At 36.6% G+C, this 23457-nt stretch overlaps 2 protein-coding genes across 2 annotated transcripts; one reads left to right on the top strand and one right to left on the bottom strand.

Annotated features, from left to right (window-relative positions):
* The first annotated feature begins 5802 nt into the window (after positions 1 to 5802).
* On the top strand, positions 5803 to 14585 carry LOC105050866 (7-dehydrocholesterol reductase). The gene is made up of 13 exons (XM_010931072.3): positions 5803 to 5987; positions 6834 to 7056; positions 7713 to 7768; positions 8657 to 8759; positions 8851 to 8916; positions 10707 to 10820; positions 11154 to 11280; positions 12476 to 12576; positions 12694 to 12819; positions 12924 to 12988; positions 13182 to 13263; positions 13343 to 13425; positions 14338 to 14585. Exons 1-13 carry the CDS (start codon positions 5896 to 5898, stop codon positions 14402 to 14404), a joined length of 1305 nt encoding a protein of 434 aa, XP_010929374.2. The 5' UTR covers positions 5803 to 5895; the 3' UTR covers positions 14405 to 14585.
* Positions 14586 to 16511: 1926 nt separating this feature from the next.
* LOC105050867 (uncharacterized) lies at positions 16512 to 22349 on the bottom strand. The gene is made up of 6 exons (XM_073261510.1): positions 22217 to 22349; positions 21929 to 22124; positions 20715 to 20822; positions 19909 to 20081; positions 17577 to 19462; positions 16512 to 16955 (listed from the first exon to the last, which is right to left on the bottom strand). Exons 2-6 carry the CDS (start codon positions 22096 to 22098, stop codon positions 16806 to 16808), a joined length of 2487 nt encoding a protein of 828 aa, XP_073117611.1. The 5' UTR covers positions 22099 to 22124; positions 22217 to 22349; the 3' UTR covers positions 16512 to 16805.
* Between the last annotated feature and the right edge of the window lie 1108 nt (positions 22350 to 23457).

Below are 23457 nucleotides of genomic sequence, written 5' to 3'. Positions count from 1 at the left end.
ATAGCGATGGTGGTAATAGCAATGAAGATAAGATAGCATTTGGTAATCTAAATGGGATCATCAAGGTCATCAAAGATCACCGGTGGTCAAAATCCTATAATGATTTGATTATCAGTGATCTAAAATCATTGCATTTGATGGGCCATAGTCTGGTGATTAAAGATTCTTAGATATCTATGAGTAATCTTCATTTGGTATTCCATGAAAATCCAATACCACTAATTATATAATACCAAAACTATTCATAATATATATTCATAAAAAATATATTTATTAACCATAAGTGAAATATTATTATATTATTAATAATTAATAAATTTTATAAAAATATATTTATTGATCCTATAAATTATTAATCTTAAAAATATATTAATTGTTATTATAGAATTAATATTTTTATTTATACATATAATATATTATTTATTAATATGAATATTTATTTTGATTAAAAAATAAGATAAATAAAAGTAATATATTAAATATTTTTATTATATAAATATAAAGTATAAAAATATATTTTTACTCTAATTTGAAATTATCATTGAATCATAATATGACAATAATATGATTAATAATATATTATAATATAATATATATCATAAATATAATATATAATATCAAATACAATACAAGATCATATATATACTATTGATATAATATATTAATGACATATTGATATACTAATTTTTTTTTACTACACTGAGGAGTATTTCGTCCTTATATTTTAACTCAATATCACTGTCTGAGGGTGATCTTGAATTCTTGATCTTGAGGACAGATATTCTATCACTGGATTAAGGGGTGATTTGAGAAGTGGGAGTAATTTAAAATCACTACCATATAGGATCACTATCATGCAATCAAACATGATGACTTCATCATCTCCATCTATATCATCCTTGATCTTGAATGGATCTGGACTAGTTTGGAGGCTCTCCGACGTTTATCCAGAGAGAAGCATCAGTCTAAACCTTCCTTCAAGTACTGCAAACGAGTATTCACATCTTCTCAAGACTGCATGCATCAGTGTGGCTTACATTGCTGGTTAAATCTCACTAATCAGGAACAATTAGATATTTGAGGGCATCTCGTAGCCTAATAAATTCTATCTTGGAAAGAGTCTTAATCCAAGCAACAAAAATCGTCGGTTTACTATCGGATGGGGTGATATTGATAGCTTGAGACATTTGAGACTCTTTTTTACTCATAAAATGATTAGCTTTTATGACCCGAGACACATTCTTCAATTTTTTTGAGATCAACTTCGACAACAATATGACGTAGTAATGGCAACATGGAATTCATCATTCAGAGCCCAAATGAGGACTTAGTCATGACGAGTGATGTCATATTTTCACATTTCAGCTCCTGGAGTTGAGCTGAAGACGATCTTGGAAAGCATCATCTATGCCACCAAATCCTTAGAGTGAATCAATTGATTATCAAGGATTTCGCTATGGTGGTAGGGTGGATCCAGACCCGATCGGATGTGATTTAATGCCATCCCTTTTTGTGTAATATCCAGAGGATCTTGATAGATGTGCCTCTTTGGTGGTCGGGCATATTTATCATGAAGTGAATAATGTGACTAATTGGATTGCATCCTTCATCATTAAGCACTTTGATGACGTATTTTGCTCCAACATGTCGCTACTTTAGTTTAGTTGGGGGCTCTAAAATATGATGGAAATGTGCGATATCCATCCCATAACAGAGCCTTATTTTCATTCCAATTTTAAAGGAGAATGAAAAATATCCTAATCTCCAAAATCCAATCTTGATTCCCTCATATTATTTAAATTTTTTTCAATTTCTATTCTAATTTCAATCATGAATCAAATAAGTCCAAGATATATGGCTATTTTGACCCTCATTTTAATCTATTTCATTTCTGATTTCGGCAGTGAATAAAATATATATTATATTTTTTTTTCGTTAGAATGAATATGAGGATTATATGTAGAATTTCTCAGGGAAGAAGCCCTTCACATCTGGCAAGAAGGCAGCAGTTCGGAGGGCCATCTCCATTTAAATAACGGGGATGTGGTACACATCAGCGCGTGATCATTGTTAGGAGCCACCAACTGAAAAAAAAAAAAAGAGCAATTAATATCAGACGTTTCGTTTCATGCCTCCTGAAGTGCATTGTCAAGCATTTGATTCCTTGCGGGATGCAGCTGAGATTTAACAGTTTTTCATTCTTCTCCATACAGAATGGGCATGGTCTCTTAGAAATTATAGCATTATTTGCATCTAGATTTTATATTTATGGGATGAACACTCAAAATATAAAACACTTTGCTGTTAATTACGTGAAATGATTTGATTTTCTGCTATTCAGATGGAAAAGTCTTATGCTTACTCTTCTTTTCGGTCGAAACCAAATTCCATCTTGGCAGTGTATGGACGCAGCTAGCAGATAGAAGGGAAGAAATTTGAACCCACGTTCATATTTCATGACGGACATTTTGATGTATTACTAACTTGCACTCTTTCAATGATCATGATCCGACTCTACCAGAAAAAATCATGATCCACCAATAACAACCATCTAAATTTTGATCCTTCTTTTGAACCAACACATGTAGTGCATGTACAAAAAGATAGTCATAGACATGTATTATCTTGCACGGTACATATCATCCAAGAATATATCATGATAACATTATACGACCACATAATAGTTAATGAACAAAAAATAGTCAAAGAAGTAGGTGAGCCGAAATAGCCGTGGAAGTGAGGAACAGCACAAGTGAGATCAAAATTTTGGACCATCATAACTTTCAGCAAGCGTCCATTTGATTGAACATATTGATGGAACAGACTTCTCTAGTGAACTTTCTTAACTCTGGATGTGTTGCGGGGGGAGGGACTCGGATAGTTAGTCAGAAACACCTTACCTTACAAGGCTTGGAGACTCTCCTCTCCTCGTTTCTACGCAAAAAGGTTGCTTTATCACATAGCTCTCCTCATTTCTATGCAAAAAGGCTGCTTTATCGCATAACTGAGTTACTGATAAAACAGAACAATATTTTAATTTCATATCATATTTGGCTCTTGTAACGAGTTTTGAAGTCACTTTGAATGGCTATAGGCATGCATCTCAGTAGCTATAATTATTTGATCCAAGGTATAATTATTCGGTCCATAGTAAAAATTATGCTTGTTTGGCATTATTTTTTTTATTTTTTTATATTTAAAAAAATATATAAAAAAACTTATTTGATGCTATTTTTTTTTAAAAAATTATTTTTATTATTTTTATAAAATAAATTAAAAATTTTTTATTTTTATTATTTTTGATAAATATAAAATTTATATCATTGATATTATTTTCATCTTTATCATTGACCTCGTTACCATCATTTTTAAGTGACCATCTCATTGGAACATATTCAATTTTGGGGTGGATCGAATTCGACAACCATCTCAGGTCCAGGTCCTAAGTCTAGATCCTGCATCGTTGTTTCAATGAATTGTAAGAATAATTATTTATAATATTATAATAAAAAATAATTAAATAAATTAATGATAAGTTTTATATCCTGTTTAACGGATATATCTATAAAAAATTATTACACATAAATTAATTTTTTAATAATAATTAATATTTAAAATATATTAATTTTTAATAAAAAATATTTTTTATTTAATTTAAATTAAAAAAAATGTCAGAATCGGGGATCCTCACAGCACGGATGTCCGTCGCCGGTCCCATAATATGTTTTTAGCCGGCAGATGTCTCGACGCCATTTTTTTTAGAGGAAGAGGCTGAGTCTCGGTTCGGTGAATGCTCTTTGGTTTCTAGAATTGATCAACGTGTCTTAGATCGAGCGCCATGTCTTTCGCGTACGAGTACGACCGCATTCACATGCGGTTGGTCGGATGGCGAGAACGGTACGAAGCTGCAGCTCCATTATATCTACTTCAATCACGTCACATGCGACTGTAAACGTCACATTTATTTATAGTACATAATAAATTAATTACTGGCAAATATGATGTGACGCGTCACGGGCCAGGATCGAGCCCGCATCCCCATCGATGTTTGGAGTACACGCTGGGCTTGCCGGGGAACGCACGTTATATCGTTTCGGACACAAGCTAGAGGGCACAAACTTCCGCGGACGATCGCAAGTCCACGTGAGCAATTTTGCCAGAGTGCTTCTTCTGATTGGGCCTTTTATTGGCCTCCGTATTGCATGCACCAGGTGCAACTGAACCGCATCAAATCCCACGGTGGAGAACACGCCACGCTAGCCGTTTTATTTCACCAATTTCCGATTGTGCGGTGGATGCTATCCACCGTACATATACTTCGGAATTTGCCTTGATTCACTTGAACCTGGGTCATGCAATAACTTCTCCCGAGCCCTGCTGCTTTCTCACTGTTCCTGAAAAAATCACTGAACCGTTGGGACCTTTCCCCATCTCCAGGACGACGCGGACCGATAAAATAGCCGCAGTCTTGGATGTGTGCGCTCCGTTGGTCAAAATAGCTTTTGGAAAAAGAAGCGATTCGCTGAATAGGGGCGAGAAAGTCCCCGTTTACTTGGACTATGGTTCGACAGCAAGTGAAGCGGAGGAAATGGAAAGAGCGGGGGAGGAAGGTGGGATGGGACTGTAGAATGGATTTAGACAGGATTTTTTTTGGAAGATAAGCCTTAATATAATAAAAGATTACTTTGTTATAATTCAAGTATCATGGTTCAAAATATGAAACTATTTTTTTTTAATGTAGAACTAAAATTGCATACATCTGAGCTATTTGAATGAATATTTGCTTTTGCTTTTAAACTTTTTGAGATAAAAAAATAATTTTTGTTTTTTAGTTAAATGATCCGCCTTTCACGCATGCCGGCCAGCTATGTCGTTCGACAGAACAGTGGTTGCATAAAAAAAAAAAAAAAAAAATCAATAGAATAGTGGGGGGCATGAAAAGAAAAATTAATTTAGTATTTACTTCATCACGTGATACTACTGGTGCCACCGACTGGGCATCGGCGTGTGTAATTTTTTTCATGGACCGGATGTGAATATAAAACAACTGGGAGGACCAGACCCGGTAAACTATGCTGTAAATTCTTTAAATTAATCGGAACTTCAGCCCAGGAAGTTAGATTTTATTTTTGGTCATTGGAATACATTCTTTGATAAATTTTTTATATAACAATATTTTAAGAAAAAAAATATATTTTAAATATTATTAGCATTTTATTCAAAAAAAATATTGACATGATCGAAAAAATAAAATCTAATTGTTTGATAGATCAGAACAATTATTCATTATTATTATATTTTTTATATTTTTTTGATAAACAAATCACATATAAATTTAATATAAATATTTTAAAAAATAAAATATTATGATGCAAAAATTATTTATACTGGATATTAAAATCCATGATGCACGATAAAAAAATATAAAATAGTTATATATTTTATTAAAATTAAATAAAATAATAATTAAAATTAATTAATTGATCTGAAAGTGATTAATAAATAATTTTTCTTCTGATGATTGATATAATTTTTTATTAAATTATAATAAATAATAATAAATATTTAAAATATTATTTGTCAGACATTAAGAATATCATTTGTCAAAAAATTACAGATCTTATTTTTTTTCTATTAAATTATAATAAATATCATAATTTTGATTTTTTTATATTATATTAAAATTATATAAGATTTGATTTAAATAATTAAAAAAAAAATCAAATGATAGGTGCATGTTATTTACCGCACTATATTCCGGGATTTGGATTGGTCCACCGGACTAATAATTTCTCAAGAGCGAGGGGCCACTCGTCAGGAACATTAGAAACAGATCCCCTCGGTTTCAGGGGGACGAAAGCCCAGTTCAGTTCCACCGGGCGGGGCGGAGCGACGATGGGGGAATCGAAGATTGTCCACTCGGCCCTGGTCACCTACACTTCCATGATCTCGCTCCTCACCCTCTGCCCTCCCTTCGTCATTCTACTGTGAGCTATCTTTTCCTCTGCTCTCCTCCTTTTCAAATCCTTAAAGAGCGATCTCGATGTTAAGAGATCGGCTCCTAGTTTTTCTCCGAATTGCGCTTCTCTTTGCTGATCTTTTGACCTGGAATCGTGCGCTTCTTCATCTTTTCCTCAGATTCTTGGGGAACGAAAAAGTTCAGTTGGATGCCTAGAAACTGACGAACTTGTTTTTCTTTTAATCAGGACTTTTTTGCTGATTTTTGGGTACGAAGAGTCTTTCTTTTCTTCGGTTTGCTGTAGTTTTCTCAGGGGAATGCGATCATCTACTAGTTTCTCTTAGGAGCGCGCTTTTTCTTTTTCTTTTCCTCTCGCTCTTTTTGCTTCTTTACTTTTTTACCATATATATATATTACAAGAAAAGCTGAATTGGTTGGCGATCCGAGATTTCTTCTTCTTCTTCTTCTTTTTTGCCTTTAAAATATTTGGAATGACTAGAAACTGTCTTCAGATCATACAGTTTTTCACTTTTTTTTTTTTCAAAAAAAAATCATGAATATAATTAGTTTATTCTAGCCAGTTTCTTGTTGATCTTATGTACCCTTGGTGGGAAGAGTATATTTATTTACATTGTCGTTCATGTATGCCAAGAATAGCTGCGGTAAACTACTAAAGGCTCGATCTGGATTATTTTGGTCCCCAGGCTACCCTACTGTGCTAGTTCTTATCCTTCTATTTTTTGTTGCATGTCCTTTTTGGTTATATATTTGTGTGCATATGTCTTTCCACCTGTTTTTGTCTTGAAAGCTCTCCATAATAATCATTCTCTATGAAACATTTAATGGCATCAACAATTTTATTTTTGTCCTGCAGATGGTATACAATGGTTCATGCTGATGGCTCCGTGTTGAAGACTTATGAGTATCTCAGACAACATGGACTTCAGGGTTTTAAGAATATCTGGCCGACACCATCCCCTATCGCATGGAAAATCATCGCCTGCTTTGGTGCATTTGAGGCTTTTCTTCAGCTTGCACTGCCTGGGAAAAGGGTTGAGGGTCCAGTTTCTCCATCAGGCAACATACCTGTCTACAAGGTTTGAATCTGTGTAAATTACCTCAAGAATGACCATTAAAACAACTGGCATGCATCACTATCGTACAGCCCTGATAGGAGAGATGATTCCAAAGTGAATTAAAAAATATTGATTGTCCAACATGTCTTTGTTGGTATCAAGAATTGCTACTATACATGTGTTATAACAGCCAGCTTTAAGTATAAAATTATTCAGGTACGAGGTTGTCTGGTCTAGACTGTACTGCATGAAACATTCCCTACTTAACTTTGCATGGCTCTTTATATTACAAGAAACAGATTGTCTTAGTTATTACCTTTTGTTTTGGTGTTGGGATCAAGTCAATGGATGATCGCACTGGTTGCAACCATTTTGATGGTCTGCATTTTCTATGACATCTTTTGTCTTTTACAAATTGAATGACTTCACCGATAGAAAGAAGCAGAGGAAGTAATATGCAATAAACATCAAGATAACACAGAAAGAGAAATCGCAAAATTATCATGGAGGCCTACCAGTCCTGACTCCTACTTCATGCCACCAACAATTGAACATTATTTAGGAGAAGGGAGAATGTCCGATCCAATGGCCTGTTTTTGTTTTCAGTTTTATGACCTTGTGCTGGGCATTTCAAGGCATAGAAATGCATTAACCATTTATGCTTATGTTTTTTACAGGCAAATGGTTTGCAAGCTTATGCGGTGACTTTAATATCTTATCTCAGCCTTTGGTGGTAAGAATCATTCTTTATATATATATATATGAGAACATTTTAAATTCTATATCTTATATACATAAATACGTTTCTTTTCTTCATCTAATCTTTTGGTTACCACATGTTGTGTCTCGTGTGGATAATCAGGATTCTAAATTGTTTATGAAGTGGAATGTACTCATACATGCAATTGTGCCAGTTTTTCAGTTTTCGTTTTTTTCTTTTTTTAGTGATGTTTGTGATTTGAGGTATTAATTAAATTATCGTATTAATGCTGTTTTTGTTTGCTTCTCTGTACTCTGGATTCTTTTGGCTCTGCTTCCAAAATCTTCCACGAAAGAAACAGTCTCATGCAATCGAACAAAATGCTAGATGGTTGTGTATATTTGCCATGAATGGTCAATGCTTGGAAATAGCTAGCGACCTCTTTCTCATTTCTACTTTGATTCTAGTTAATTAGTTATAATTTAAATTTAAGAAACTTAGACAACGATGACTTCCAATTATCTGAAGATATCTGCTCGAGCATCGAAATTGTCTCATGCTTCTCCATCACCAGTTGTCTATGTCATAAGGCTGTGATGTGTCATATAACAATCTTGTTTTTTTTTTTGATATAGACTAATGATACCACTGCTTAGTTTCTCTTTTCAAAATGATAAATTAATTTTATGATATGTAAAAAAAAAAAAGCATGTTGTTCCAGTTTTTCTGTGTTCTTCTAGGTTTGACTGGGGCATGCAAATGATAGTTAGGAAATTGAATGGTATTGCCGTGTGATCTCCTGATTAGTAAAGGTTTGTATGCATATGCTATTACTGTGTGATCTCCTGATTGGTAAAGGTTTTGTTATACTTTTGTGCAGTCATCTCATTCTAACGCATTCTCAACAACTCCAATGTGTAGGTTTGGAATTTTTGACCCTGCAATCGTTTATGACCATCTGGGAGAAATTTATGCAGCACTTGTTGTGGGAAGCTTTGTCTTTTGCATTTTCTTATACATAAAAGTGAGCTTCTTAGTTTTAACACATTAGTATCTATTCATCATCATAAATATTTTATTCTTGCTCTTAAGTTGCTCTATATTTTATTTTTAAGGGTCACTTGGCGCCATCTTCATCTGATTCTGGATCATCTGGGAATGTGATTTTTGACTTCTACTGGGTGAGCTGTGCAAGCAGTTTGTCAAATGCATATTTTATTAAGTCCGACCTTTACACTCCTTTAGGATTTAGAATTGAAAAATTAGCTTATAGCTTTCGCTTTGTTCATCTGATTGACTTTCAGTGTGGTTTGACATGATTTTTATAGTCAGCATACATTTTGATAAAAATGATCTTTTGTTCAATTTGATGATGTAGTCTTGTGAAATATTTCTAAAGTAGATATCAAAGATAAGTGCAAGCTTTAGTCCATCCATACATGGTCCCAGCTTAATTGATTCTATATTGTCACAGCTTCCTATCTGACATGCTGATTCCTTTGAAATATCATGTATGGATAATTTTCATCATTCTACAACATCAAATCTTCATGTCATGTCTACTCATTTCAACCAGACCTTAATCCTCCTCTTAAAGCTTCCCATGGTCCTCTGGAATTTAGAGCAATATAAGGCACATTAATTGACCTGCAAAGACCTTCAAAGACACGGAAAACCACTGGAATATCTGGTCTGCTGGACAATGGGGTAAAGCATCCCGAGTATTCATTCTCACTAAAATGTGGCTTCAAGGACAAACTTCTTCGCATGTTAGGCACAAGGAACCTCCATTATTATAGGACAATGAAAGTCAAAAAAGATGAGGGCCAAAAATTGTCTGAAATGCACAATTTCTTATAAACTAGTGCTTATCCAGTAGTCATATCCCTCTGGACAGCAGTTAGAGATTTTGGATTTGAGTCTTGGGTAGTGTATCCCCAAGTATTGCGACCTAGTTAATTATATTGTGGGTGGATCTTGCACCCTTTCCACATACAAAACAAGGGGAGTAATGCACAGTATCTTCACTTCCAGCCAATAATTTCTTCTATATTTGGTTTTCTTTTCTGTTGACCTCTTATGTTACAAGAAGTAAAGAAGTGTTTTGAGTTCTCACTTAAATGGAGGTCCTCCTTCAAGCCCTTCATGAGTTTATGTTTCTCAGTACTTCGAACTAATCCTCCACAGGTATCTTTTCTCCACACCCCCCTCCCCCCCCCCCCCCCCAGAACTTTCATCATCATTTACCAAGAATCAAATGCTATGAAATAGTTTTAGTCCCATCTCTCTCTTCCTCTGGATGACTATAATCCATATACTTCCCCAACAGCATCTTGAATGGTTGTCCTTCTTCCTCTTTTTTTTTTTTTTTTTTTTTGTAATTTATTTTTCCCAAAAGGTGTCATAAGGGCATATATATTTGAACACACTCAAAGTAAGTCAACCAAATGGAGAAAAATATTCAGAGAAGATACTGAACCTGAAGGCCAATATTTTATGAATTATCCATTCAAATTCTCTTATTAGATATTTACAGTAAGCATGACATCCTGATGAATGAGACTTGTTGGGGACATGCATCCAAGTTTTTTTTAAAATTCTTTTTATGAGGATCAATATTTTCAGTAAATTATAAAAAATTTCTTTTCTTTTCTTTTTTAAGGCTTCTAATGTATTTATTGATAAGACACAACCATGCATGTATGTCATGCATCTTAGTTCCAACTTTTCTGCAACGGAGTCATCTAGTGCAGTTCTAGCTTGCTTTTAGCTGCTAGGGATGTCAGGTGCCTGCTAGAGAAACCTGCCGGTAATGCTGCCCTCTAAGGAGCCTATTAAATGAAAAGAAATCAAATTTTAATTATATATTTGAGGTTACGCATTTTTCACAATATTTACATTGCATGCAACAAGTTCAATCTACATAGCTTTTTGTTGAGTCAGTTGCTTTGCAATAACTTGTCTCATGCAGGGAATGGAATTGTATCCTCGCATTGGTAAAAATTTTGATATCAAGGTGTTCACAAACTGCCGATTTGGTATGATGTCCTGGGCTGTTCTTTCTGTGACTTATTGCATCAAACAGGTTAGTTTTGGTTTTTTGCTGTTTTCTTCTTGGTAAATTGAAGCCCAACTCTATACTTATTATAACCTTGCATTCTTTTCATATAGCTTCTAAATTTCATCACATAAAATATGTATCTACAAGTTTCGTAAGAGTATAGTACTTGTATGCCTGTCTGGAAATCCAAAGTCTTTAATCTTTGTCTTATCTTTTGTCACACCACCAAGCGCTCTTAAAGTTGTATGCCTTTTTTTTCTTAGTAAATTTTTCTTTGGGGTTTATTTAAAGGATGATATACTTACATCACGACCATTTTATTATACCATCTTTCCACTAATTACCTTGATATTGCAGTATGAACTATATGGCCGAGTGGCTGATTCAATGCTCGTAAATACTGTATTGATGCTGGTGTATATTACCAAGTTTTTTTGGTGGGAAGCTGGATATTGGTGCACTATGGATATTGCCCATGATAGAGGTAGCATTCTTTTTTCTTTTTTCTTTTTTTTTTTTTAACATGTAATGCTTAACCCTGGCTTCTTTTTTCCATCTGCCCTGTCCTGTGTACATATGGATAATCTTTGTGTCATAACAACAAACTATAACAGCATTATCCATGTGAAGATGATCCAGAATTTAATATCTATAGCCTCTCCAAACAAATAGATGTATATCTTTTATAATTTTATAGCACCATAATTGCCTGTTTGTTGGATGCATTATTACTTAAAATTTATATTTCTTATGAGCTTAATTGCCACATCAGAGGATGTCATGTTATGCTGATACAGTTTCTATGACATTTAAAATGTATTAATATGGCTTGGAAATATTATTTGATAATTTTTCACTAGATTCAAGCATACTTGATACATGAAGAAAGATCAGAAACGCCAAGTACTCTCTGCAGAATAATGCACTATATGATTGCATAACTGATGGTTAGATTTTTCTTATGTAAGCTGAATTCAGAACAAGTTTCCAAACTCCTCTAAAGATGCCATTTGCCTGATCCATGAAAACACGAGTGGAATTTTCTTCTGGCATAGCTTGAAAATATTGTGGATTGCTAAGTGACGATCCATCCCATTTTATATTGAAATTGAAATTGCAGTTGTGTTCATGTCAGGGTGCTTGAAATTGGCTTTCATTTCAATGGATTTTGTTGTTCAGATAGAATTCATTGTAGGAAATTGCTAACTGATTAGTCAAATTGAGAAAGACAATTTTTGATATATTATCAAGGTATATCTTTTGAAGCATGAGATAGACCAGTAGACTATATGTACTGTTTCTCTCACTGGAAAAATACAAAAAGTTGAACTAGCTCATTGGAAGTATGTTGAGTCCAAAGAGAACTTTCATGATGAAATTATATAACATGGTCCCCCAGCAATTGCTTGTCTCGATCTTTGGACTCAATTATACCATATATTGGTGTTGTTTGTTAGGAACTCCATTTATGGATTTTGAAATCATGTCATCAGAGAGTATATAAAAGTTTCAGCACTCCCTAAGCTTGAGACTATCAAGTGTTCAGGTAGCATTAGTAACACCCTACTATGAACTGGATTTAAAGAATGATCTTTTATCCTGTGTATTTGTCTTTGCCTTTTGATTCCTTAATTCAAATGATGGCTTGCTAAATTGTATTTTTTCCCCACTTTTGTCAGCTGGATTCTATATTTGCTGGGGATGCTTGGTATGGGTCCCATCAGTCTATACTTCACATGGGATGTACCTGGTTAACCACCCTGTAAATCTGGGTACACTGGTAAATCTTACTTCCTTTGTCACAGTTGCATTATTAAAATAATAACTGATTGTTGATTAAAAAGATATCCTCCTTTCTCTTGGAATTTTTTTAGCTAATGGACTCATTATATTGCAGCTTGCACTCTTTATACTTGTGGTTGGACTTCTGTGCATATACATCAATTATGACTGTGATAGACAGAGACAAGAATTCCGCAGAACAAATGGAAGATGTTTGGTTTGGGGAAAAGCTCCATCGAAGGTTTCCATCCTCTGCCTGATTCAGTTTTCAACACAAATTATCTTGCATCTTTTGCCAACATGCTGTGGTGATGTTCTAACTTTTCATGTGCTGAATTTTGTCAGATTGTAGCATCCTATCAGACCACAAGTGGGGAAACAAAAACCAGCCTTCTTCTAACTTCTGGCTGGTAAATTTATTAGGGCTCTACTTATTATATATTAGCATTTTAAATTTAATGAGCTTCAAAATTTAACATTCAATATCATCCATCATCTACCTTTTAAAGTGTATTTGTTAATTACAGTGTATTATATCATGTTTGGTTGGATAAATTTGGAGGCTTCTATCACGAGCTTTATTAATTTCAAGATTTTGGGTAGGTGGGGTTTGTCTCGTCACTTCCACTATGTGCCCGAGATATTAGCTGCATTTTGCTGGACGGTGCCTGCTCTTTTCAATCATGTGAGCATCTTTTGATATGGTTATCAATTTCTCAAGATGAACTTCTTGGGGATATTTCTCATATGTGTTATTCTTCCAGATCCTGCCTTACTTCTATGTGTTGTTTCTGACTATTCTCCTTTTTGACCGAGCAAAAAGAGATGATGACCGATGTTCCTCCAAGTAAGCAAACAGAACCTAATTAATAAATGACTCTTTTTTGGTACTTACAGTTTATTATTTATTTTAATTCAGTATTCTTGGCATCTTTATTTAGAAGCTGAAAAAGCATGTTTTCTATCTGTGCATTGTGTGTGTTGCGCGTGCATGTGTGCGGATTCAATGTTTAGGTAGGAGATGCTAGTTTCTATCTCATGGACTACATGCTGTATGACTGATTTCATTCCTAGATTTTTGGATCATTTACAAGATTTGCTGGCCCTTCTTATGCAAGCATTTTTATTAGTGCTACTTCCATCCATCACTGTGCCATAGCATTGACCTTTTGTAGCCATCAGTGTGTACTCTTTTTGATCCATGAATTCTTGTTGTGCCCTTGCATCCCTTTAAGGGAATAGAAAATTGGCTATCTTGCCAATGGCAAATTTATGTGTTTTAATGTTTCTGCCGAACTTGTCCGCTGAACTTCTGGATATGTTAGAAAACCTCTGTTCTGCGTGACTGCTGCTACCGAAGCCTGATGTTTTGACCCTGTAGAAACTAATAGAATTCTGTGCATGTATATGTAGATTGGTGTTAATTTGCTTCCATTAGTGTCATTTGAGAAAACTATGTTGCTGTTCACATGGATATATCCTTGCTTCAATGCACCCATATCTGCCGTTTGATTTGGAGGTCAGAACAAATATCCAGGACAAGATATTAACTCACCTGCACGACAGGCTGACAGCCCTTGTTGGTTCCTGCTACAGCCTTCCATGTTGCAGATTTTGTAGTTTCTCTTGGCTCTTTGAGGGAACACAATTAAAAAGCCTAACTTTCCTATTGAGATTTGTTTATGCATATATAGAAGCTCATGCTTTGCGCTTTTGGCATATCATTCTCACCCTGAACTGCGTCGGTGTATTCTGACAGGTATGGGAAGTACTGGAAGATGTACTGTGATAAGGTGCCTTACAGGATTATACCTGGGATCTATTAGAGTTTTCTGGTTGGTCTGCTTACAGTAAGATTAGCCATCAAGGAGGAATGCTTTGCTAGCTGCTTTACACGTGTAACATCAGTGTACCTTGTGGAATTTCATGCGCGTAGCCATCCACTAGGATTATGCATGATGTGCAAATGACCCTCTAATTATCAAGCTAAAAGACATCTTGGAAATCTTTCGGTGCTTTTCTTTTTGTTTTTTTTTTTCCTTTTTTGGGTTGATCATATTCCCTCTATCCATTGATATATGATGATTCCCTCCAGGTGATTCTATGCTAGGATCGTGTACCCTCTATCCATGCGGGGATCTCAATTTCAGTGGATGTGCGAGAATCTTGGCCCTATCATCTAGGATGATGAAAACCTCTGCAGGTTGATTTTTTTCTTTTTCAATTTTTCGTTTTTTAAATAGGTTTAATTAATAAAATCATGAAATTAACGTGAAAATGTAGTTCTCATACTTGGATTTACATTATATTGGTTGAGATTTTGATATTTGTGTCCAAAAACATTGGCCAAGATTTTCCTCTGCTTTCCAAATTTCTTCACCGGCCATGATAAATTGGGATCCTGATTTTTTTTTATTTTTTTTTGGGGTGGGGGGAGAAGGAAATAGGGATCCCGATTCATCTTGGTCTTGTCCTTTCACCGGGTTAATTGGTTTTTAAGGACTTAAAATTCTCGATTCCGCCTTCAATACAGCTTTCGCTGAACTCGGAAGTCGACAAAATATGGTTAATGGATCTGTCTTCCTCGTATCATAATCCTGTCAGCAACAATGTTAACTCTTTATGCTTAGTTGTTGGGAGACGTCCATATCTCCAGGTGCGGATGACGTTTTCAAGTTTCAGGGCAAATCGATGATCACAAGATGATACATTTTTAAGTTCGGGCGGTAGAGGTTTTTAGAGTCGGTTGGAGCTGCAGGGTTTGTCATGGACTAATCAAGGAATAGAAGGGTAGTTATCCTTTCAGCATCATATGGTGCTGGCCGGCCCTGCTAATCAGCAGCTCGGTTAGTTAACAGTGGAAATAAGAGGTGGGCCCCAAGAGTGATGGCGCCTCTTTGTGGGTTGCCGCTATCCTCCGTCATGGTTATATATTTGAGTTCTTGGTTCCGTGCATAGGTTTTCTTTTAATTATTTATTGGTATGGGTTTTTTTAAAAAATTTTTAGATAATACTTAATGATGCAAGCCCCAGGGCATCATTCAGCGTATCCTTAATTTTTATATTATTTGTAGTTCAGCATTTCCATTCTGACCGCATAACCATCAAACCTTATCCCAACTGAAGGGAAAAAAAACAATAAATAAAACTCGGGCGATCACGAGGATCTTCAAGAATCTTATATACCCACCTTGACTGCTTCTGATGTCATTCTCTAAAAACATATTATCTTTAATTTTTATATTTATTTTAGGTATTCTCCAACTTCAAAAAAAAAAAAAAAAAGAAGGGAAAAAGGGAAAATGCCATCAGGATGCAAGATGTAATTAGAAAAATCTGGCTAAAGTAACCATCATTTATGTACCTTGAAAGTTTATCCAGTGTGATTGACAGGGAGCTGGGCCATCAATGCAGTCCCACATCAGAAACGAGCATGGATACTAACGGCCAATAAAATGCATTTGCTGGGTATTAACGGCCGTCCCCATTATAGACTGATTATGTTGGTTTGCTCCGACGGACACTGATAATTTTCTGCACTTCTTCGGCATCTCACCCTGAATGCCCCACATGAGGAGGAAGGATAGGCTGGCCGAATCGTTTCCAGTGTGGCAGGGGCAAGTCAATATAGATAGCACGATTGACAAGGGCCAGTCAAATTCGCAGTTTAAGGTATAACCAATTGTAATATAAATGCCAACTATAATTGAAATATGTACACCTAAATTCGTTGGATACAAATATAACGTCTGATGAAAAAAGTGCCATTTGCCTTCCAGAAGATGAAGAGTGATTCACCTGCTGATGCTCTTAGGCACTCAGCTCTCTGACTTCTCTATCAATTTATGAAGATTTGAACTGCTAACTAGATAGACTGTTCAAAGCTAAAAATAAAGAAAAAGGGTAACCCATTCATAATGCCCACTCTGAGGATTTGCCAGTATGCGAGTATATTGGTATAATTTATTCTTGAAAAGATAGCAAACTTTCGATCACAAAACAGCAGCCTAATACTCATGTAACTGCTCCCTACTTGTTCACCAACTAAAGCGAAGATCTCACCGGATAACGGTTTGACTATCAGCTCTTCCTTATGAATGGGGCTGGTATATACATCGAAAACAATGTAGAAAGGATGGGGAAAAAAGGCCTAGAGATCAAACTTTTATTACTAGACCATCGAAGAATTGTACTTACATCTTGTGTATGCATACCTACCTGCTTGCCTCACATCTCACATAATATGTTGCTTATCTTCCGAAGCTCCTTGAGAGCTGCCATCGCTGTAACTTGCCCTTTGCCACCAAGAATGTTGTTTGACAAGTTTTCCAGTGAACCAGACTGACCCCGATCTTGCTGGAAGACTGACTCGACCACCTGAACAGCCCAATGATCATAGTTACAATAAATTCAATAAATGGGGATTTCAATCAGCATTCAATAGACATCTGACACTTGGGATGAATGCCATGAACTGACTAAGAGGCGAGCAAAGCAATTCATCATTCTTGCTGACGACAACAGCATTGTTCTCGCTGTGGACAGCAGAATCATGAGCAATTCCTAAAAATTGGCATTGTTGAGATGCATGCACATTGCATTCATGCAAGTGGTCAATTATCATTTTGTCAACCCCCCCGGCAGCATGCACACGCACAAAGTTTTAGCAACAACCAAAAAAAAAAAAAAAAAAAAAAAAAGGACGCAGATGTCTTTCAAATTTAGTAACTGTGAATGCAGAGCCAAAAATTGAGGTTCTAAATAATCTGATGGAGAGATATGATATTGGCAGTCAGCATTTGCACGATAGATGAAGGATAAAATTCAATGCTATTTTTATGAAAACAAGACTCTTACCATATATCAGCACCAGTAAATTGCAAGCTTATGCGGTCAGTCAATGTTTGGAAAAATACATTTAAGTACTGGAAGCAAAACTCAAATACATAAACGTGTAGATTATAGAAGTGCAGTGAAAAAGCAAAGTGCCTGTATTACCTGAATATTCTCGAGCATGGATTGCCCAAGATTTTGCAAAGTGCCCATCACTTTCTTGTCTCCCAGGTCCATCTTCCTACTAGCCCCACAAGACTTACCGCACCCATCGGAAAAAGAAGCACCTGAAATATCGATATTTATATTTCCAACACCCGGGGATCTTTGTGGATCCTCACTTCCTCCCTTTTCGACATTCCCTTCAGTAGAGCCTCTACCGAACTTCCAAAACCACTGAAATTTACCAGAAAGCAGTTTTCGTTCCTTTGAAACTGCTACCTGTTTCAAGGATGCATCTGTTTCAGGCTTCATGGTGGTAGAAGTGGTTTCAGTGTCTCGAACTTGTTGATTATCATCACTGCAACTCTGGCACTCCTCTCCATGAATCATTTCCTCATCATTATCACCAACAAACGAATTTGAGGTAAAACTACTCTTTTCTGAGTCATTGTCACGATCATTGCCAACGCTATGAGAACTAGTAGCTGTGGAAAAGACTGAATTCTCTCCACTCATACATGCCTCTTCAGTCATGCAGTCCGAGGTCCTTCCTATAATATTTTGATCAGCCGGTTCACCAGGAAAATCCTTACTTGCATCTACTCCCACAGAGAGAGACTCCTTGTTATTTGAAATACCAAGAATCTCTTCATGCTCCAACTTACCATGATCTGCCTCCAAATTTATTTCTCGAGACAAATCATCCAAGAGATTACGCCTAACAGAAGACTGAGAATCCTTCTTCCCACTCGTAGGCTTTGTTGGAGAAGGATCTGATTCTGTCCTAGCTAAACCAAGCCTTTCAACCAAAGATTTCTTGATTGTTCCACCCAAAACTGAGTCATTGTCATTCCCCTTGAGTAGATGTTCGGCCTTATGCAACACTCTCCATTTCTCTTCCCAATAACTTTCTGGTAACGGGTGGAGTGGGGTATTGGGAGAAGCTGAACCAGTTGGAAGACTATAACCTCTACTAATCATCAGCTTATTCCTGGTAGAACTTCTCTGTGATGAAGACAAGATGTTGGAATGAAGAGCAAGAACTTGCAATGACCTTGCCTTGTCCATCAGCTTCTTCATGTCAACATTCCTATGGAAGTTTAATAACCTTTGAAGACAAGAAGTAGCATTTTCAGTCGCTAAGAGGGAAGATCGCAGGTGAAGAAGCAATGATACACCCAGTGCTACAATAAATGCCCCTCGAGGAGAGCATAAGACCTTGAAACTATATTCTGCATCACTATCTATGCATGCACTATTAGGAGAAGAGAATAGTTCATCCCAAATTACTAAGAGATCATCAAGGGAAAATTCACGTCCAAACAGAACACGCAACCATCTGAGTGCAAAGTATTGAGGTTCCACACCAAGCTCAACAAGATGACTCTGAAGAGATGAATCCACGATGGAAAGCAAATGATACAATGCAGACGAGGCTTCAATCGCAGGAGGTAATCCTGTGCTAGATCCAATGGCAAGAGCGGAAGAGAAGAAGTCTGCCATGGCAACCACACCACAGGCTCCACTCATCAAGCCATCAAACAAACAATAGGCATCATGTTCCATAAATCTCTCAGATAAGACAGCACCCAGCTCGCCTTCTGCTCCATAAGCATCACTTAATAAAAATATGTCCCTTGTGTCAGGATCAAGGTCATCTAGGCTGCTAATTTCCGGTGTGCTTTCTTGAAAATCACTGTCTTTATCCTTAACTGTGTCCCAGTTAGTGGTTTTTGTAAATCTATAATTGGAGACAAGACCACTTTCTGGGAAAGATATGCCATCGAATTCATCCTTAAAACAGTTTTCATAGAGTTTTTGCACTTGAGACAAATGATCCAGATCAACATGAAGTACATATACCAGAGGAGCCAGTAGTTCATGCATTCCTGAAAGGAATAAAAATGGACGTTTCAGTCATTTAGCACACAGATTGACAGGTCAACTTTGAAAAGGCCATATATAATATTAATAACTTTTGCTTCTTCATTATGTTTTAAATTTGTTGCCTACTCTGAACTTGAGGTCATGAAACCACATCTAGATCTCGAATAGCACTGATTCAGATGCAATGCAAAATCGATAGCAATATAAACCTTTGTAGGAGGTATTTTATCTTAAAATAAAGCTTTGGAAAAAGAAAAACACAGGAAAAAATACCTACCATTTTCATAAACATCAATTCACCCCAAAATACTACATCATGTTTAAAATAACAATATGTAGGTTCACCACTAACGGTTGAAGAATCAAGAATGATTCAAAGATTAACCCTCCACTTTGTGATCTTGTTTTAGAAGTGCATATGCAAAAAAGCACAGATAGGTCAACTTGCCTTGGCAATATCCATAGTCTGGATGATGAAGACACCACAATAACAGTATTCTTCTTAACATAGCCTGGCATGTAGGGGTTTGAAAGTAGCTACCATCTTCCGGATACAACTGTGACAGATCTTGGTCGACCATTCTCTCCAATTCAGCATTTCGGAAGAAGCGGCCCCATGTGCTGTCTGCAATGGATTTGTGCAATAAGATCAACACAACAGTTTTGAGAAAACAGAATCAAAAGGTGGATCGGTTGTGCCATCATGAGATCTTAAGCATTCAATGAATGCAGTATTTTGGAATAAATAGCAAAAAATCATTATTATGGAATTTCACATGTATTACCACAACACTACTCATGATTACAAAGTAAAGAGTTTCAAGCACATCAACAACATTGCAATCCATGCTAAATTAATGTAAGTGATTAAAATTAACGAGCATTGAAGATATAATGGCATAGTAATTAAAAAAAAAATCCTTTAGAACAACATTTGACTGTATTTCAGAGCTTAAACGGTGAATGCAGCATGGGATTATCTTAAGACAAAAAATGGGAATCATGAAAAATAATGATAACCAAAATAACCATTCCAAACCTTTTGAAGGCCAATGTGAGATGAGTGGAAATGTGTGAAAAGGTTAAAAAAATAATAATTTTCCAGAAAGGCTTGAGCCAGAATAAACCATGAGCTTTTTTATTTCACGTGATTATAGAGGAAATAGGCAACTCAAGGAAAGGTCTCTTAAGTAAATTGAGCATCATCTATGTGTCTCAGAGTAAATTTTCAGCAGCATGAGCCAGAGAGTAAACATGCCTGGATTTTGTGATAAAGGATTGTCCATGGCAACACCAGGAGATCTGTTTCCTTCTCTAGGGAGATGAGGATCTATTAGAAGGCGACGCCTCAGGCTGGCATATCTGTGAAGGAAGAAATGAGATAAGATGCATATCAGGCAGATCCAGCAAAATCAAAAGAACTGGTTATTTTTGTACACAATAAGATCGGAAAGAGAAAGAACAAATCAATAGAGGATTAATTCACTGCCGCAAAGCAAACAATGAGGAACAGCAAATAAACCTTCAATGTGGTTGGTGCATTTAATAATAAAGATCAAAGGAAAAATACTGCCAAATCATTAGGAGTTACTATCTGGGGGGTGGGTTACAATATTGCATTTTGAAAAAGACCATCACAATAAATCCTAAGCCCTCAGACAGGAGTTACTCAAAACAAAATAAAAGTCATTAAGCTAAACATTGAGGATTAATTATAGGCATATAAAGCGAATTTTGCTGAAAGCAGTTAAATCTATCCTAGAAAACAAAGTTTTGGCACACTAGAAAGGGTCCTGCTCATGTTCCAATTCTCTTACCACCATCCTTGCTAAACTGGAGTACCAATCGCCAGCAACAGTGAAAATCATTAAAGTGACTTAGGAAATTGGAGATATCAACAGCATTAAGGATAGCAAGTAAAGTGGAGGGGAAAAAGCAGAAACACATCTACATCTCACAAGACATCACGCACATTGAAAAGCTTAAGATGTGAATGCTTTGTTATATAACCCAAGGCATAGCCCGTAGCAGCTCTCCCGATTTAAAAAAGAGTCCTTCACAGCCGCAGTACGACAGGGAAAACAGAAAGGCGTATCATAAATGATAATAAAAAATAAACATCTGGTGTGCCATTCCCCTCCTCAGAAAACAGTCAGAAAATTTTCCATAAAATAGATTAACAATCCAAACAGAAGTCTCCTGACCCAGTTTTAAGAATCAAAATCTCAAGAGAGGAAAAAAAAACCAAGCACAATATCAAAAATGGCCCCCCCCCAAAAAAAAAGCTCATCAAAAAGCTTATTTTTATTTGCTTCGAAGAATTAAACCTTATTAAAGATACAGGAATAATCACTTGCCATGCATAAAAAGCATAGCAATCTTCCACGGAACGGGAAAAGAAGGGATTTTGCCACAAGAAACCGAAACATTGAAAATGATACAGAACAGGTTTAAGGGTCCCATCTTACCTCCTCCGAGAATCTGCCGTGATGCGTCGGAGATCTTCGATACAAGCCGACGGCGAGCTCGGCAGTATCCCGAGATCGATACGCCATCTGACACCCCGGAGATCCGAGAATCTCTTCCGCGTTGGGAGCGGGAGCTCCGGTAATAGAGCATCGATTGGAGCTGGGGACATGGCGTGCGCTCCTTCCTCCGATTCGCCTGTGAGAACCAGATGCCCTATTTGATTATTCCCCACAAGAAACGGAGAGAAGGGAAGGAAGAGGGCACGTATCAGTTAATAAAGGAGGCACCTTTGAGATGCAAAGCTGGTAATTTTATGAGGGAAGGGAGTAGATGGAGAGACTGGGAAATTGAGAGTGGAAACAGAGAAAGCAATTTGTGGCGAAGAGAGACTGGGGAAGGAGAAAAGGCAATGCCTCCGGAAAGAGATCAAAATCTTGCGGTGGAATTTGGGAAGAACATTAACAATTTTGGAGCAAAAGAGAAAGGGCTTGGAGGATAGGAGGAGGGGGTGGGAAACGGGGCCATCCATTCCATTGTGGATGGTGTGTGGGGAGTAAAAAGAGATGGTGTGGGGGAAGTTCTGGCTCTGGAGATCTCTTTTCTTTGTCTTTTTTTTTTTCTTTAACTTTTTTTTTAATTAATCATTATTATTATTTGGTCTCGGACTGAGAGAGAGGATGGGCATCGTGGGAGAAGGAATTTGATGTGAGAGAAAAATTGTTAAAAAGTTTTATGCCTTCGCTTTAAAGACAGTTCGGGCCCCAGGGGGAGGATGAGCTGTCTTGCTAATTCTGACATCATACAAGAAGCCAAAAGGAGAACATATTTAACGCAGGGCCTCTTCAGTTTGGGAATTCATGGACGACTGCTTTCATTTTCTCGACCTTCGACATGCACTGCCCTGATGTCTCCTCCACGTTATACATGCGAAGGGATGGAAAGTTGAGCGGCTTCTTTTGGTTCCTTTTCTTCCTGTTATCATTCCTCTTGGGAGAGAACATGAATCTAAAGAGAAAAACGACACTCTTAGGCGAGAAGTATAGAATATGTAGTTGCATTACTTCTCATTTTTTTGGCCCTCTCCTCTCTTATATGACATGAGTCGGAAAGTTGGGCATTGAGAAGGGGGTAAAATCTTCTAGTTCTACTTGGTAAGTGAATGCTCTACTTTGGCATTTGAATCTATCTAGGAAAATATATGAAAGTAGGCATTTTTGTTATCGATACGAGGCAAAAGAGAAAGAGCATGGAAATTACTACTTCCAAACTAGACCTGTCCTAGCGACATCAGTAGGTTCTAATCATCTCTCTTCTAAACTGGGCAGAAACAAGTCAAGCTACTTGGTGTGTTTCTAAGAGGCATGTCCCTGGTCCCACAAAGTCCTAGCCCTATTAGTTGTTGGTAAGAACGAGTCGAGTTACCCCAATTTTGGGTCGAACTGAGTTTGATGGTCGAGTAAGTGGGTCGGAGATGTGGTTTTTGTCGACCGGGTCATGTGAGAGTCGGGCCCAGCACAACTCCGAATGG

Source organism: Elaeis guineensis, chromosome 8, assembly GCF_000442705.2.
Source record: "Elaeis guineensis isolate ETL-2024a chromosome 8, EG11, whole genome shotgun sequence".
Classification (NCBI taxonomy): Eukaryota; Viridiplantae; Streptophyta; class Magnoliopsida; order Arecales; family Arecaceae; genus Elaeis; species Elaeis guineensis.
Note: the sequence above shows the minus strand (reverse complement) of the source record. Positions and strands in the feature narration are given on the sequence as shown.

What these genes read in the sequence shown, in the direction of transcription:
- LOC105050866 (XM_010931072.3), top strand. Translation starts at nt 5,896, where the DNA reads ATGGGGGAATCGAAGATTGTCCACTCGGCCCTGGTCACCTACACTTCC. An exon ending in GCAACATACCTGTCTACAAG is followed by an intron (nt 7,057 to 7,712) that starts GTTTGAATCTGT and finishes TGTTTTTTACAG; the next exon opens with GCAAATGGTTTGCAAGCTTA. An exon ending in TCTTATCTCAGCCTTTGGTG is followed by an intron (nt 7,769 to 8,656) that starts GTAAGAATCATT and finishes TCCAATGTGTAG; the next exon opens with GTTTGGAATTTTTGACCCTG.
- LOC105050867 (XM_073261510.1), bottom strand. Translation starts at nt 22,098, where the DNA reads ATGTCCCCAGCTCCAATCGATGCTCTATTACCGGAGCTCCCGCTCCCA. An exon ending in TTATCACAAAATCCAGGCAT is followed by an intron (nt 20,082 to 20,714) that starts GTTTACTCTCTG and finishes CATTGCAGACAG; the next exon opens with CACATGGGGCCGCTTCTTCC. An exon ending in AGACTATGGATATTGCCAAG is followed by an intron (nt 19,463 to 19,908) that starts GCAAGTTGACCT and finishes TATTCCTTTCAG; the next exon opens with GAATGCATGAACTACTGGCT.